The following is a 13150-nucleotide window of genomic DNA, read 5'->3' on the forward strand; positions in this document are numbered from 1 at the left end:
AAAGAAAAGTTGTTTGCAGGTGGCATATATGTATATACGTATATAATAGTAGTATAGGTAGGATAGAATGCCGACCAACAGCTTGTTGTTGCCCAGTGCACGAGGTAAGGTTTGGTGTACACATCACGCCGTTGAACTGGGGGCTTTCGGGGGGTTGCAAGGGGGGAGCTAGGCGAAGGGGGTTTGGAAAAGGACAAACCGACGGACGGTGGTTGCGGATAGCGGTTGCGAACCATATACACGAGCATAAGAGTAGTGTAGCAGGAGCAAGATGGCCGACCGATGAAAATCAGGGGCGCAAGCGTAACATTTCAAACTCCGCCCTCCACTAGATCATCCCTTCTTGTTTCATCTTTTCCTATCATCCTTGTCGACATCATCATTTTCCAATTTCGTCCTTCTCTATCGCTCACAAAGGGGGGTGCAGGGTTATCATCACCCCCTTCTTTAACAACCAACCCTGCCGTGAGCACGCGCTCCTCTTCTCTTCCACCAACCCTCCAACCCTTGCCTGTGTTACCACCTCCACCCTGACCCCCTTCTCGAAGCGATATAGTGCATCTGCAGAACATGTCGCGCACTCTTCGCAACCAGTCACCATCAAAAAACGCGAATATCGCCGCAATGCACACGGACGACATTTATCATCACTGATAACAGAAAAACAAAACAAAAACAAAACAAAAAGTGTAAACACTAATCTTGACACTTGAATTGGATAAGTGCTTTTGTTATTTGTTGTGTTGTGTGTTCCACCCTGACAGTGACCCCCAAATTAAAGGAATTTTATTTTCTATTCGCATGCTAAATAAGTAAATATGAAAAAACCCAAGGAATTAGTACCCTTCCGCTGTGATGGGATCTAGAAGAAGTACATTTGGGAACACTTTCTAGGACCGTTTTTGAAAAGAAAAATTTCTGTGATTGATACTTTTATACCGAGTGATTAATATTGTTGAGTGCAAGTGACTGTTTTTTGTTTCTTTGCTTTTCAGCAAAAGAAAAAGGAATTATATTATTGTCAGTAGAGAGAAACAAAAATTGGAATTGTCATTCTCTAAATAGAGAGAAAGAAAAGTTTTTGTATAGAGAATTTTTTTCTGTGAATCTCGCATACAGATGCGTGATTATTTAAAAGTGCGGAGAAGCGCGACCGTCGCTATTGGAAACGATCCAAAAATTAACGGTTGTTAAATTTAAGGAGAAAAAAAGAAAGAAAGGAAGGAAAGAAAAGAAAAGTATAGTGTTTAGTAGGGCAAATGTACTGACTGCCTAATGATGATGTACTCGCCGGATAAGATGATGGGAAGTAAGGGACTCCATGGGGCACCAATTTCTGCTCCAGGATGTTTTCCCTCCGGAAGGTATTCGCCGCCGTCGTATCGTTCGGGTCCCGATCCCATGGCGCCGCCGCCTAGACGTTGTATGCCTAATCCTACTGTGAGTAGTTGTTTTTCTATTAATTATTTAAGAGTAGGAAAGGAGAGGGGGTGGGGGAATTTGTCTTTTATTATCAATCTGAATGAGATTGAATCACTGCTTTATTTTTATTCTCAATTATAATCTGGGTGAAGTTCACAACGTTTACGATCAATTATTGAAGGAAGAAAATATTTTTCATAGCTGCAAACAATATTTTACTATCCATTTTATTATTTAGTATACATAATTGTAATAATAGAATTTGTCGGTATTTTTTAAACTATTTTGTTGGATTTTTAATTAATTTATGATTTTGTTTAAAAATGTTTGTTTTCTGAATTATTGGTGAAGAAACATTGTTAACTAACATTGGTAACAAATTTTTTTTATGATTTTGGTTAAAACTTTTTATCTTCTGAATTATTGATGAAGAAACGTTGTTAAAAAGTTTTATATGATTTTGATTAAAAATTATTATCTTTTGAATTATTGATGAAGAAACATTGTTATCAAGTTTTTTTCTAGCGGTCAGAGAAGCCAGATAAGTCAAAATTTTTTAGTCAGGGAATTTTATTCCAAGTTAATGAAAAGACTTTAACAAAATTAGCTGGGAAATTCAACTATCGTATAGGGTAGTTGAGTGGAAAGTAGTTAAATTATTTTTTTAGTTAATCTAACCCCGTTTTAGTAATTGACTTTACTATTTTTTATGCAGTTAAAAAATAAAAGTTCAGTTGACTTAAATAACGCAGTTGAATTCTCAAAATAACTTTAAAATTTTATTTTTTCAACTACATTCTTACAACTACTTCGGAATTTTTTAAAGTGAATTTCTTTAAAATTAGTATGAACTTAAAAAATTATCAAAATTTTTGATAAATTTAAAAATTATCAAAAATTTTTTTCCAGAATTTTGAAATAAGGTTTTTTTGCATTTCGAAATTTTTGAAAATATTCATATCGGTAAAAATTTGAACCTTCATAACTTATGAATTATAAAATTAGAGAAAAAGTCAGGAAACGTCAGGGAATTTTTTTTCAATCCCTGTCGGACACTCTCCAGAGAAGAAAACAATTTTTGCTTAAATCCTTGATTATAAACATTGTGAAGTTCACCAACGTCGGAATTAGTGAAATTTTTACCGTATGCCGAATTAGTGATCATAATAACTTCTGTCTTCCTAAATTAGAGAAATTCCATTAAATAATTGAGGTAGGAATTAATTACTGATTGGTAAACAGTGAAAATTTCATACTGATTGAAGTAAATTATACTAATTGTCAGACGGCAAAAATTTCACTGATTGAGATAGCAAGAAGTTAAGTAAAAATTAATATGCAGCAAAAATTTTATCGATTCCCTCTCTAAATGTGAAAAAGCGATAACTATACTACTAATTGTACAATTAGCGTTTATACATTTACTAAATCATCAGCAAAAACTAATTCGCTAGTTGGTACATTCTTGGTTTTGAAATTAAAGGTAGTATCGTTAATAGTCAGTGTAATATCACTAATTCAGATTTCGACAGCATATTTGAGGAGTTTGAAAGTGCACCTTAGATATGAAATAGCGATAAGTATATCACTAATCATAGTAATTTTCATATATTAGTGTCATTTTGCTAAATTTTCCAATGATTATTACTGATTAATTAGCGATTATTCGCTTTTTGAAATTAGTGATAAAGTAATTGCTGTGAATCAGTGAAATTCCACTGATGAAGCATTGAATTTTCACTAACAATAAGTAATCATAGCGATTTTGAAATTTGTGAATTAGTGTACGCTTTTTAAAATTAGTGATACATTTATCGTTGTGAATCAGTAAAACTTTACTTATTTAGACTCAGAGAGCAGATAAAGGGGAAATAAAAGTACTGTTTAGATATGAAATAGCGATAAGTATACATCTGATTATAGTGATTATTATTATTAGCGAATCATTAGCGAAAATTAGTTTCTTGAAATTACTGGTGAACTTATCGCTAATGAATTATATAAAATAGATAATAGCGCATTGGATATTAATTAACGCATAATACACTTTTTGGAATTAGTGATTAGGTTAGCGATAAAGTTTCCTCAGTTGAAAATCAGTAAAATTTTTCCCATAAATTAGCGAAATTTACTGTTTGATCAACAATAATCCACTTTTTGGAATAGTCATAAAATTATTTCTTGAAATCAGTGGAATTTAAACTGATTAATTAGCGAATCATTAAATAAAATTAGCTTCTTGAAATTAGTGATAAACTTATCGTTAAAGAACCAGTGAAATTTCGCTGATGAATTAACGAAATTGCATTGGATAATTAATGTATAAATATAAGCTTTTTGGAATTAGTGATAAAGTTAGCGTTTGGAAATCAGGGAAAGTTTTCTGATAAATTAGCGAATTTTACTGATCAATTATCGAATGTTCGCTTTTTGGAATTAGTGATAAAGTTATTGCTGTGGAAATCAGTGAAATGTCTCTACTGTATTAGCGAATTTTTACTGATTAAATAGTGAATATATAATTTTTGTAATCTCTATAGGAATCATTTCGCTAATAAAGTAACGAATTTTCACTAATTAATTGTCGATCATAGAATTAGTGAATTAGTGAACGCTTTTAGAACTAGTGCTAATCAGTGAAATGTCTTTAATTCAGACTTAGAAAACAATGTAAGATTTGTAATTTTAACAATATTATTGAGAATTTGAAAAAACAATAAATGGGTTTTTTTTATTGATGTTGTGGTATTTTTTATTCGTAGCATTTGTTTTGACATTAATTCATAAATTTGATTCGTGAAATGCTTTTCGTATAAATTTTTTGGTTTGTTTTTACAAAAAAGTTCAATTTTGATTTAGTGCGTTCTTTCATACAGTTTGTTAATAATTGGTTTTTAATTAATTCTTAATTAATAAAATAATAAGAAAAAAATACTTAGTTTCAAAACAGATGCGATTTGCCTGTAAATATTGCATCATCTCTAATTTTACAGTATATGCGAGAAAACATCAAGAAAAGGTTAGATTTGATAATTCTATTTTTAGTTTTTAAACGACTTCCTTATAAGGGCAGGACAAAGAGGTCAGTGTTTTCATTTTAAAGCTGCATTTTTGTATGTATAAAAATCGTAACGACTTTGACATACCCTTAAGAGACATATGCTAACCTTAAGAGACGTGGTTGCTTATTTGTTTTTACAATGAACGGAAAAAGTTTTTACTTTCCAGAGATCATGTTAAATATTTAACAAACGATCAATACTTCGCTATTGTTTTTGTTTGTTTAGACATTATCACCTTTTGTTTTTGTTGACATTTTTAACAGCATTTTTACCACTGTTGTTTTATTTACAACAATAATCGAATACACGCAGGTATATATATTCGATTTACTATTCCAGTTTCTTTTTCTTTGATAAACCACTGATTCGCGCATAAATAGTGAAAATGACAACTTCATCAATGAACCAAGTTTGCGAATGAATTATAAAATCAGTGAAATTTAATTTTTACTGATTTAGATAGTGTAAATTCTTAATCAGCCTATATAGAGATTTCGAAAGAGTATATGAATTCTACTGCAAGTAGTTACAGACATAGTTAATGAAATTCATAATTAATATACACACGGTAAATACTTCGATGTTGGTTATATTAAAGACGATGTGGGACTATGTTTAGAAATTTATTAATAATTTGAAATTCAAGGAACTTTCTTGAAAATTAATTCTATGGATATCAATAAAATGTCTTTTGGAATTTACAGAGAGTAAATAGTTTGGTGTTGTAAAATAACTTATTAAACAGTTTCGGTATATGTGTTAGTTTCTTTTTTAATAGTAGCAGGATATTGGGAACAATGAATTATAAATTCGTCAGCTTAAATATTTATAAATGCTTTAAATATTTACTTCGCTATGGTATGAAAAATTATAATAACATAAGATTTTAATTGTATATACATAGATATTAGATGAAATGTTAATTTGAATGAATGTAGTTTTTAATAATAATTGCATTTTAGAGAATGACACTTCCTTTTTATTTATGACTTAAATTGATTGCTTGCTCTTGTAAAGTAATGAATTGTATAAAATAGAAAAATAATGATTTACTTCCTGAATTAAGCGCTAATTTAAATGAATTATGCAGTGTCGGACTGCAGTTACTAATTTTTAATTGTTATATAAGAAATTACATTCCTTCTCTTCTTTAGTTTTTTGGAATCTTTGCAGTAAATCGAATTTTTATATCATTTTACTACACTTGAATCTTTTTTGTGAAATATTCCACAAAGAATCTGTTGTGACAAAAATGTTGCTTTTTCTACTTTCCCAACTGCTTTAATAATACAGAGAGTAACAAAACTGTTTGATTCACTCAACGGAATATTTTTTTTGGTTTTTTTCAGGTTTAAGAAATTTTTTCTAAGAGCCAGACAAGTGGCAATTTTCAGAGATACAGAGACAGTGAAGTTATCGTAATTTTAATCATTGACATAAAGTATAGACTGTTAAATAGTGCGCAAACAAAATAAGTAGTACGAATCAAATTTTGGTCGAGTGGACAAAATAATTTCAATGCTATTTTTTAGTAAAAAGAACAAAATGTTTTTGTAGACAATGTCCTTTTTCTAATCGAGACAATAAAATTCTTATTTGCTAAAACAATAAAATTACATTGACAGGGCACTGTTATTTTTCTCTAGTGTTTATCGAATTAACTACTGATTGGTAAAGAGGGAAAATTCCATACTGTTCGAAGTAGCTAGAAGTAAATTATACTAATTGGTATACACGGAAAGAAATTTTAGTCCAAAATTTAACAAACAGATTATTAAACTTAAGCTATTTGATGTTTGCTACAAAATATTAATAGAGTCGCTAGTAAAATGTCACAGTGAAAAGAAAGGAATGAAACTTCATTGTCTATGAGGAAGCAAAGTGTTCATGAAATGATGACAAAAATTAAACCAATAATGATGAAACTCTTAAAAAAATTCCTTGTAGATTTGACTACTTTTCAACTACTCTGAATAATTCAATAGATCCTAAACTGAATTGAAAAAGTTGCACTGACCACCAAAAAGTAGTGAAAACAACTAAGAATGTAGTTCGAACAATAATATTTCTAAGATATTTTTGGAATTTTTATATTTAAGTGAAGTTAATATTTTTTAACTAGATAAAAAATAACACATTAATTAACTATGCAACAGTAGTTGAACAGGGTTGCCACAGGTAAAGAAAATCAGGGAATTCAGGGAAAGTAGAATTGGTCAGGGAAATTAGGAAAAAGTCAGGGATTTTTATTAATAGAAGAATTTTTAGTTAAAAACACTAAAAAAAATTGAATTTTAGAGAAGTTACAAATGTTTGTAGAAATTCAATTATGTTTAAAAATTTTAAAAAATTCTCGTCAAAATTTCAATTATCTTTAAAAATAATAAAATTCTTTTCTAAAATTCAATTATTTTCATAAATAATAAAAATTTTACAGAAATTCAACTATTTACAAATTTTTTATAAATTTCTTCTCAATAATTCAATTATTTTCATAAATAATAACATTTTCACAGAGATTTAATTATTTTTATGAATAATAAAATTCATCATAGAATTTCGATTATTTTTAATACAAATTGAATCGAATTCCTCGAAAAATGTAATTATTCTTAAAATTTTTATTAAAATTCGTTAAAAAAATTTTATTATTTAAAAATTTTCTGATAAAATTCTTTACGAGAATTCAATTTTGAGAAACATTCATTTATTCAATAATTTTATCATTTTTGTTTTCAAATAATTGAATACTCGTACCTACAGTTTTCTAAAAAAATTTTTTAAAAAATGAATTTTAGTTAAAATTTAAAAATTATTTCAAATTTTTATTTTCTAAATATTTAATTGAAAAATTTCTGAATAATTAAAATTTCTTAAAATTGAATTTTAAACAAATGGATTTGAAAATTTCCTAGAAACTTTTGCAAAAAATATTAAAAATAATTGATAATTGTTCATTTATTTCTTTTGAAGAATTTTAATAAAATTTCTGAAATTAATTATGTTTTTCGAAGAATTTTCTTTAAATTATATTAAAAATATTAAATTTTTAATCACCGAATGATAAATTCACTTCCTTCAATTATATTAAAAATAATTGAAATCCTGTGAAGAATTTTATTATTTAGGAAAATAATTGAAGTCCTGCAACGAATTTTTATTACATTCTTTTTAAATAATTGAAATCCTGTGAAGAATTTTATTATTTATTAAAATAATTGAATTCTTACAACGAATTTCATTACATTTTTTTTAAATAATTGAAATACTGTGAAGAATATTATATTATTTATGAAAATAATTGAATTCTTACAACGAATTTTATTACATTCTTTTTAAATAATTGAAATACTGTGAAGAATATTATATTATTTATGAAAATAATTGAATTCTTACAACGAATTTTATTACATTTTTTTTTAATAATTGGATTCTTTTGAGAATTATTATTAAAATAGTAGATTTTGAAAATATTTGATTTTCAGTCGAGAATTTCATTATTTGTGAAATGTAATTGAATTCTTGTAAAAAATGTTTGAAAATAATTTCATTTTTGAAGGAATTCAATTAAAATTGTATTGAAAATAATTTAAATCCTAGGAAAAAGTTTATTATTTATGATAATAATTAAATTCTTACAACGAATTTTATTACATTTTTTTAAAATAATTGAATTCATGTGGAAAATTGTACCTATACTTATAAAAATAATTGAATTCTTGCGAAGGATTTTATTACAATTTTTGTAAATAATTTAATTTTTTTTTAATTTTATGGAAATTTAAATTATAATAAAACATGAAGATAGCAATCACTCTGAGTCGAAGACTTGGAGTGTGCTCGATATCTTCATGTTTTATAATAATACACGGAGAGAAAATATACATTAAATTTTGTAAAAGTATTTTATAATTTGTGAAAAAATACAACAAAACAAAATTTTGATATGAAAAATACTAAATTTTAAAAAGCTTATGTGAAATTTAGTATAACTATATGAAATGTCAAGAATGTTAATTAAATTTTAATATAACTGTACTAAATTTCACATAAGTTTTTATAAAGTTTAGTATTTTTTATATCAAAATTTTGCTTTGTTACACTTTTTCCCCAAATTGTAAAATACTTTTCTAAAATTTAATAATATATTTTCTCTCCGTGTATTCTTAAAAGTTATTGAATTTCAAAAGGTTGAAATTTTAATTTTTTCTTAATTTCTACAAAAAAAATAATAATGATTAATTATTTATTTAAAAAAAGAAGTTATTGATGTTTTCAAATAATTTTATAATTGAAAAAATTCGTAAGTAAATGTAATAAAACATTTTTTTTTTTGAGTCTCTAATCATTTTTAGAGCAAATTAGAATATTCCTTAGGGAGAAAGTCAACATTCTGTCTGGAAATCAGAGAAAAAGAAGAATTAATTTTTTGTGGCAACCCTGTTAAATTTCTCGACTAAATTTTTTTTTAGTGAACTCAGTGAACTTAGCAGCGGTTCTTGTATTCTGTATTCTCTAAAAAAGCGAAATTTTCAATGTATTCCAATACCAAAAGACGAGTATAAGGGCTATTGGAAGAAAAGAAAGCAGAAGTAGAACAACAGAATCCCCAAGCACTTTCCCGTTTTCCCATATATATATATATATATATATACATACTGTAGCGAAAGAATGAGATGTATACATATATATACGTATTCAACCACCATGGATGTTCCCTCCCTTTGCCAACTTCCAAAATCCTTAGTTTATTCATGTGACGTAATAGGATAAAAACCGTAGCTACGAGCCGAGTGTCTAGATGAGATTACATCCATACCAGACTGCACATGTATATATATACACGCAGGTTCAATAAGATGGGTTCGACGTAATCGCCGCTTCTTGAATATCTTTTGCCATTCCTTTCAACATCCCTTTCCCCTTAATCCTTTAACTCAACAAAGGAGAGAAAAAAAACCACCTGTTCAGAATCAGGGCAATGGCTCTCTTTGTTTACTCATCATATGTAAATTATAATATAATCAATTGGAATCAGGGCAGAGTGTGAATTTATTAAGCACAAATGGGGGTGAGAGAGGAAGGGGCGCGAGGTTAATTAGAAGGGTTTCCTCTGGACTTGAATATTTATGATACCCAATTTAAATATTCAGCCACAGGTTGTGTAAATTAATTCGCTCTTTTCACGGTAGTGAAATTTATAATCACTGGGCAGTGATAACGATTCTCCCCTTCCCTTTGCGATAAAGCTTTTCCTAATTGCGCGGCTAATATTGTTTTTCTTTATATCCTTAAAGTATTTGGATATATATGTATATATACATCAGCAGGATATATAGAATCGTGGGACAAGTTTTATTAAAATGGAAAAGAGCCACATTTAATTTTAATGTCTGGACGGCTGCTTACCATATAATTTGCATTCATTATATAATAATTTCGGTTTCCCAGACGAGACACGTGCATATGTCGATACGTACTAAAATAATACTGTGGAATTGAGGTGAAGAATAGACCGAATCGACGGATACTCTCTCTCTCTCTCTCTCTCTCTCTCTCTCTCTCTCTCTCTCTCTCTCTCTTGCGGTTTTTATATTATCGATTTGTCGTTTGGATTCTCACTCAAGCGGGGTTTATTTAAATATGTAATTATGTTTATAAAAAGTAAACACTGTTTTTTTCAAATTGTATTCGTTTACTATCTTGATTAGAATTGATGAAATTTTTTGTGCATCAGGATTGTCAAAGGTCAGGGAAATTAGGAATATAAGTCAGGGAATTTTATCAAAAGTTCTGGAAAAATATCAAATTCTTATATTTAAGTAAAAAAACTGGTTTCTCATCACAGTAAAAATTAAATCTTATTTTTAGATAAGATTGGAATTAATTAAATTAGTTAGATCTTTGTTTAACAAGCATTGTTTATTAGCACAACACTACACTGTAAAAAAAGGGAGTTAAATTTTAACTCCCCAGGGGATTCTATAAAAGTCGCACCCATTGGAGAGTTAATGCCAGGGGAGTTAAATAAAGAGAGTTAAAATTTAACACCCAAATGCTAACTCCCCATGGAAAAAATAACTCGCGCGGGTGTTGAATGAAAGGAGTTAGAAATTAACTCTCTTTTGGAGTTGATTTTTAACTCGAAAAATTTCACTCCCAACTCCCGAGTCCGTTAACTCCCTAAATTTTTTACAGTGTAATGATTTTAGTGGATAATTGTATTAAATTCGTCACATTAAAAGTAATATAAATCAGCATTAAAAATCTTTTTTCAAAATCAATAAAAATTTAACCCCTTTATTGTTTCCGACTCAAAAGTTCGTCGTGGAAAAGTCGTAGAAAAGTTTAGCCATAAGTTTACAATCCATACGTTTGGTTATCATGATCTTAATTCAAAATAAATATAATTTGTATATAGATTGACAGATATTTGGGTAGTTCTACAAACGAGGGAATATATAATGTCCAAGGTTGTTTTTTACATTAATTTTGAAAAAAATAAAATTATTTTTAATGGGAACTGTAGTGCTTAATGATTACTATTATGCCACAAAACGTTACCCGGTTTCAAAAAATATTTTTTGCAAAAAATAAGCATTCAAGTGCTAAATTCTCAGTTTCCTGGCATGTGCCAATGTGAAAATGAAAGTTAATAAATTATATAAATATTATTTTTAAGCGATTAAATACAAATTTACACTTGGATAATAATTTCAAATAGTTGTACTTTACAAAGATTAAAATAATTGTTACATTACTTAATATTTTATTTAAAAATATTATCTTGAATTTTGTCCATCGAATTAATTCTCAGTTTCCTGGCATCATAAAAAACGTTAAAAATATTAAGAATTTTCATTCCGATTAATTCACCATTTTTCACAGTGCTTAGTAAAGGTTAACTAAATATGATATCGCTTGCATTTTACTTAACTTGCAGTTCAATTAACTAAAATTGTGTACTTTGTGACCGAAATAGCCATTTGGTCAGAAAAATTCTCAGTTTCCTGGCACGCATTTTTAAAAAAAATATTTTATGTTTTTATACTTTTGTTGCTCGAGGTGTCGTAGAACCTTATTCCCCTGTTGACCAGTATGCTTTATTTTGTTATTAAGCGTTATTTTTCAATTTTTTAGACGAAAAATGACCAAATTCTCAGTTTCCTGGTTCTCAGTTTCCTGGCACTTTCTGACAGAATACACATGTGCTTAAGATGTAAAATTTAAAATTTTATTTTTTTGACTGGCCACTTTTAGGTAACTTTGATAATACTTTTAACTTGAATTTAACCTACTTTTTAAAACCTGAACGTAAAAAAAATGTTGTGCCAAAAATTTCTTCATTTTCTTCCTTCGTTTGTAGAACTACCCATTTGTCTTTATATGAATATTGTAAAGTTTCAAAGATACTATTTTTTTGTAATAATTAGGTAATTAGTTACTATTTAAATATATTATTCGATTTTAAAGAGCAGGTAAAGTTCATGAATATCGATTTTTTTAGTTTCAACAAAATTTTTTTTAATTCCTGTGAAAATTCTTTAAACTTAGTATACAAAAGTTTTTGAAATTGAAATCTAACCAAAATATTCAAAATATCGGACATAATTTTTTTATTATACGCGGAAATTTATGTAACTTTGAATATAAGGATTTTTGGGGTCGCTGAATTCAAATCTTTGGTCAAAATTCAAAATAACAGATCTAAAATTCATGTCAGATTCAAACTTTTATCAATAAATTCCAAATTTTTGAGAATTAGTCAAGAAAAACGTTATTTCAAATATACTGCTGTTTTAAGAGATAGAAAAACGGATGCAAAAAAAATTCAACCAGTTGATTAATAATGCATCATATAACATCAAAAATAAACTTTTGGAAAATATTATGCAAAATATATAAGACCTGCAAATGACTTACACGAAGGTTACATTTACCCAAAGTTTTCAAATTCTTGGGGTAAATGTATTTATTAACTAAATTGACAAAATTCAAAAATTAAAGTCAATTTTTGTTATAGCATTAATTAAGAATAATTATAAATATTGGTTTTAATTTTTAGTTTATTTTTGAAATTTGGTGTCAGATTTCAATTCAGCGAACTCATAACAGATTTTGCGGAACATTTTTGGACAATAATGATAAATTTCTCTCAAACAGTGCAGGGGTTAAAAATGTGTTTTAACTTAAAATAAGACTGCTTTCTTTCTTTAAAATAAGATTTCTCGCTTCTCATAATAATTTAATTTAAGATGTATTTTATAATTGAATTTTTTCTTCTTTGAATAATTGAATTCTCAAAGAATTTTCTCAAAATTATTAAAAATAATTGATTTAGAAGAAGAATTTTAGTTCAAAACTCTAGAAAATAATTGAATTTTGGAAGAGTTACGCAGTTGAAATTCTGATAACTTATTAAATTTCAGAAGGTTCTAAATAACATTTTTTCAGTGTTTTAGTTGCTAAGAAAAAATTAATAATTAATAATAATAAATTAATAATTAATAATTTAAATACTTATTTAAAAATAATTGTGAAATTTTCAATCACAGTTTTTCTAAGAATATTAAATTGGGACAAAAAACGTTGCATAGCAACAATTTCGATACGTTTTTTCTCTCAATTTGATATCTTTGGAAAAACTGTGTAATAATTTTATTTAA

General features: G+C 27.5%; 1 protein-coding gene across 1 annotated transcript in view; it reads left to right on the plus strand.

Annotated features, from left to right (window-relative positions):
• The first annotated feature begins 580 nt into the window (after window positions 1–580).
• LOC122507287 (inhibitory POU protein) overlaps window positions 581–13150 on the plus strand; it is a 120447-nt gene continuing 107877 nt past the window's right edge. The window contains exon 1 of the mRNA XM_043619897.1: window positions 581–1440. Coding sequence (XP_043475832.1) covers window positions 1276–1440 — 165 coding nt within the window. The 5' untranslated portion in view covers window positions 581–1275. The remainder of the gene's footprint in view (window positions 1441–13150) is intronic.

This window comes from Leptopilina heterotoma, unplaced genomic scaffold, assembly GCF_015476425.1.
Source record: "Leptopilina heterotoma isolate Lh14 unplaced genomic scaffold, ASM1547642v1 Lhet_46, whole genome shotgun sequence".
In the NCBI taxonomy this organism is placed as follows: domain Eukaryota; kingdom Metazoa; phylum Arthropoda; class Insecta; order Hymenoptera; family Figitidae; genus Leptopilina; species Leptopilina heterotoma.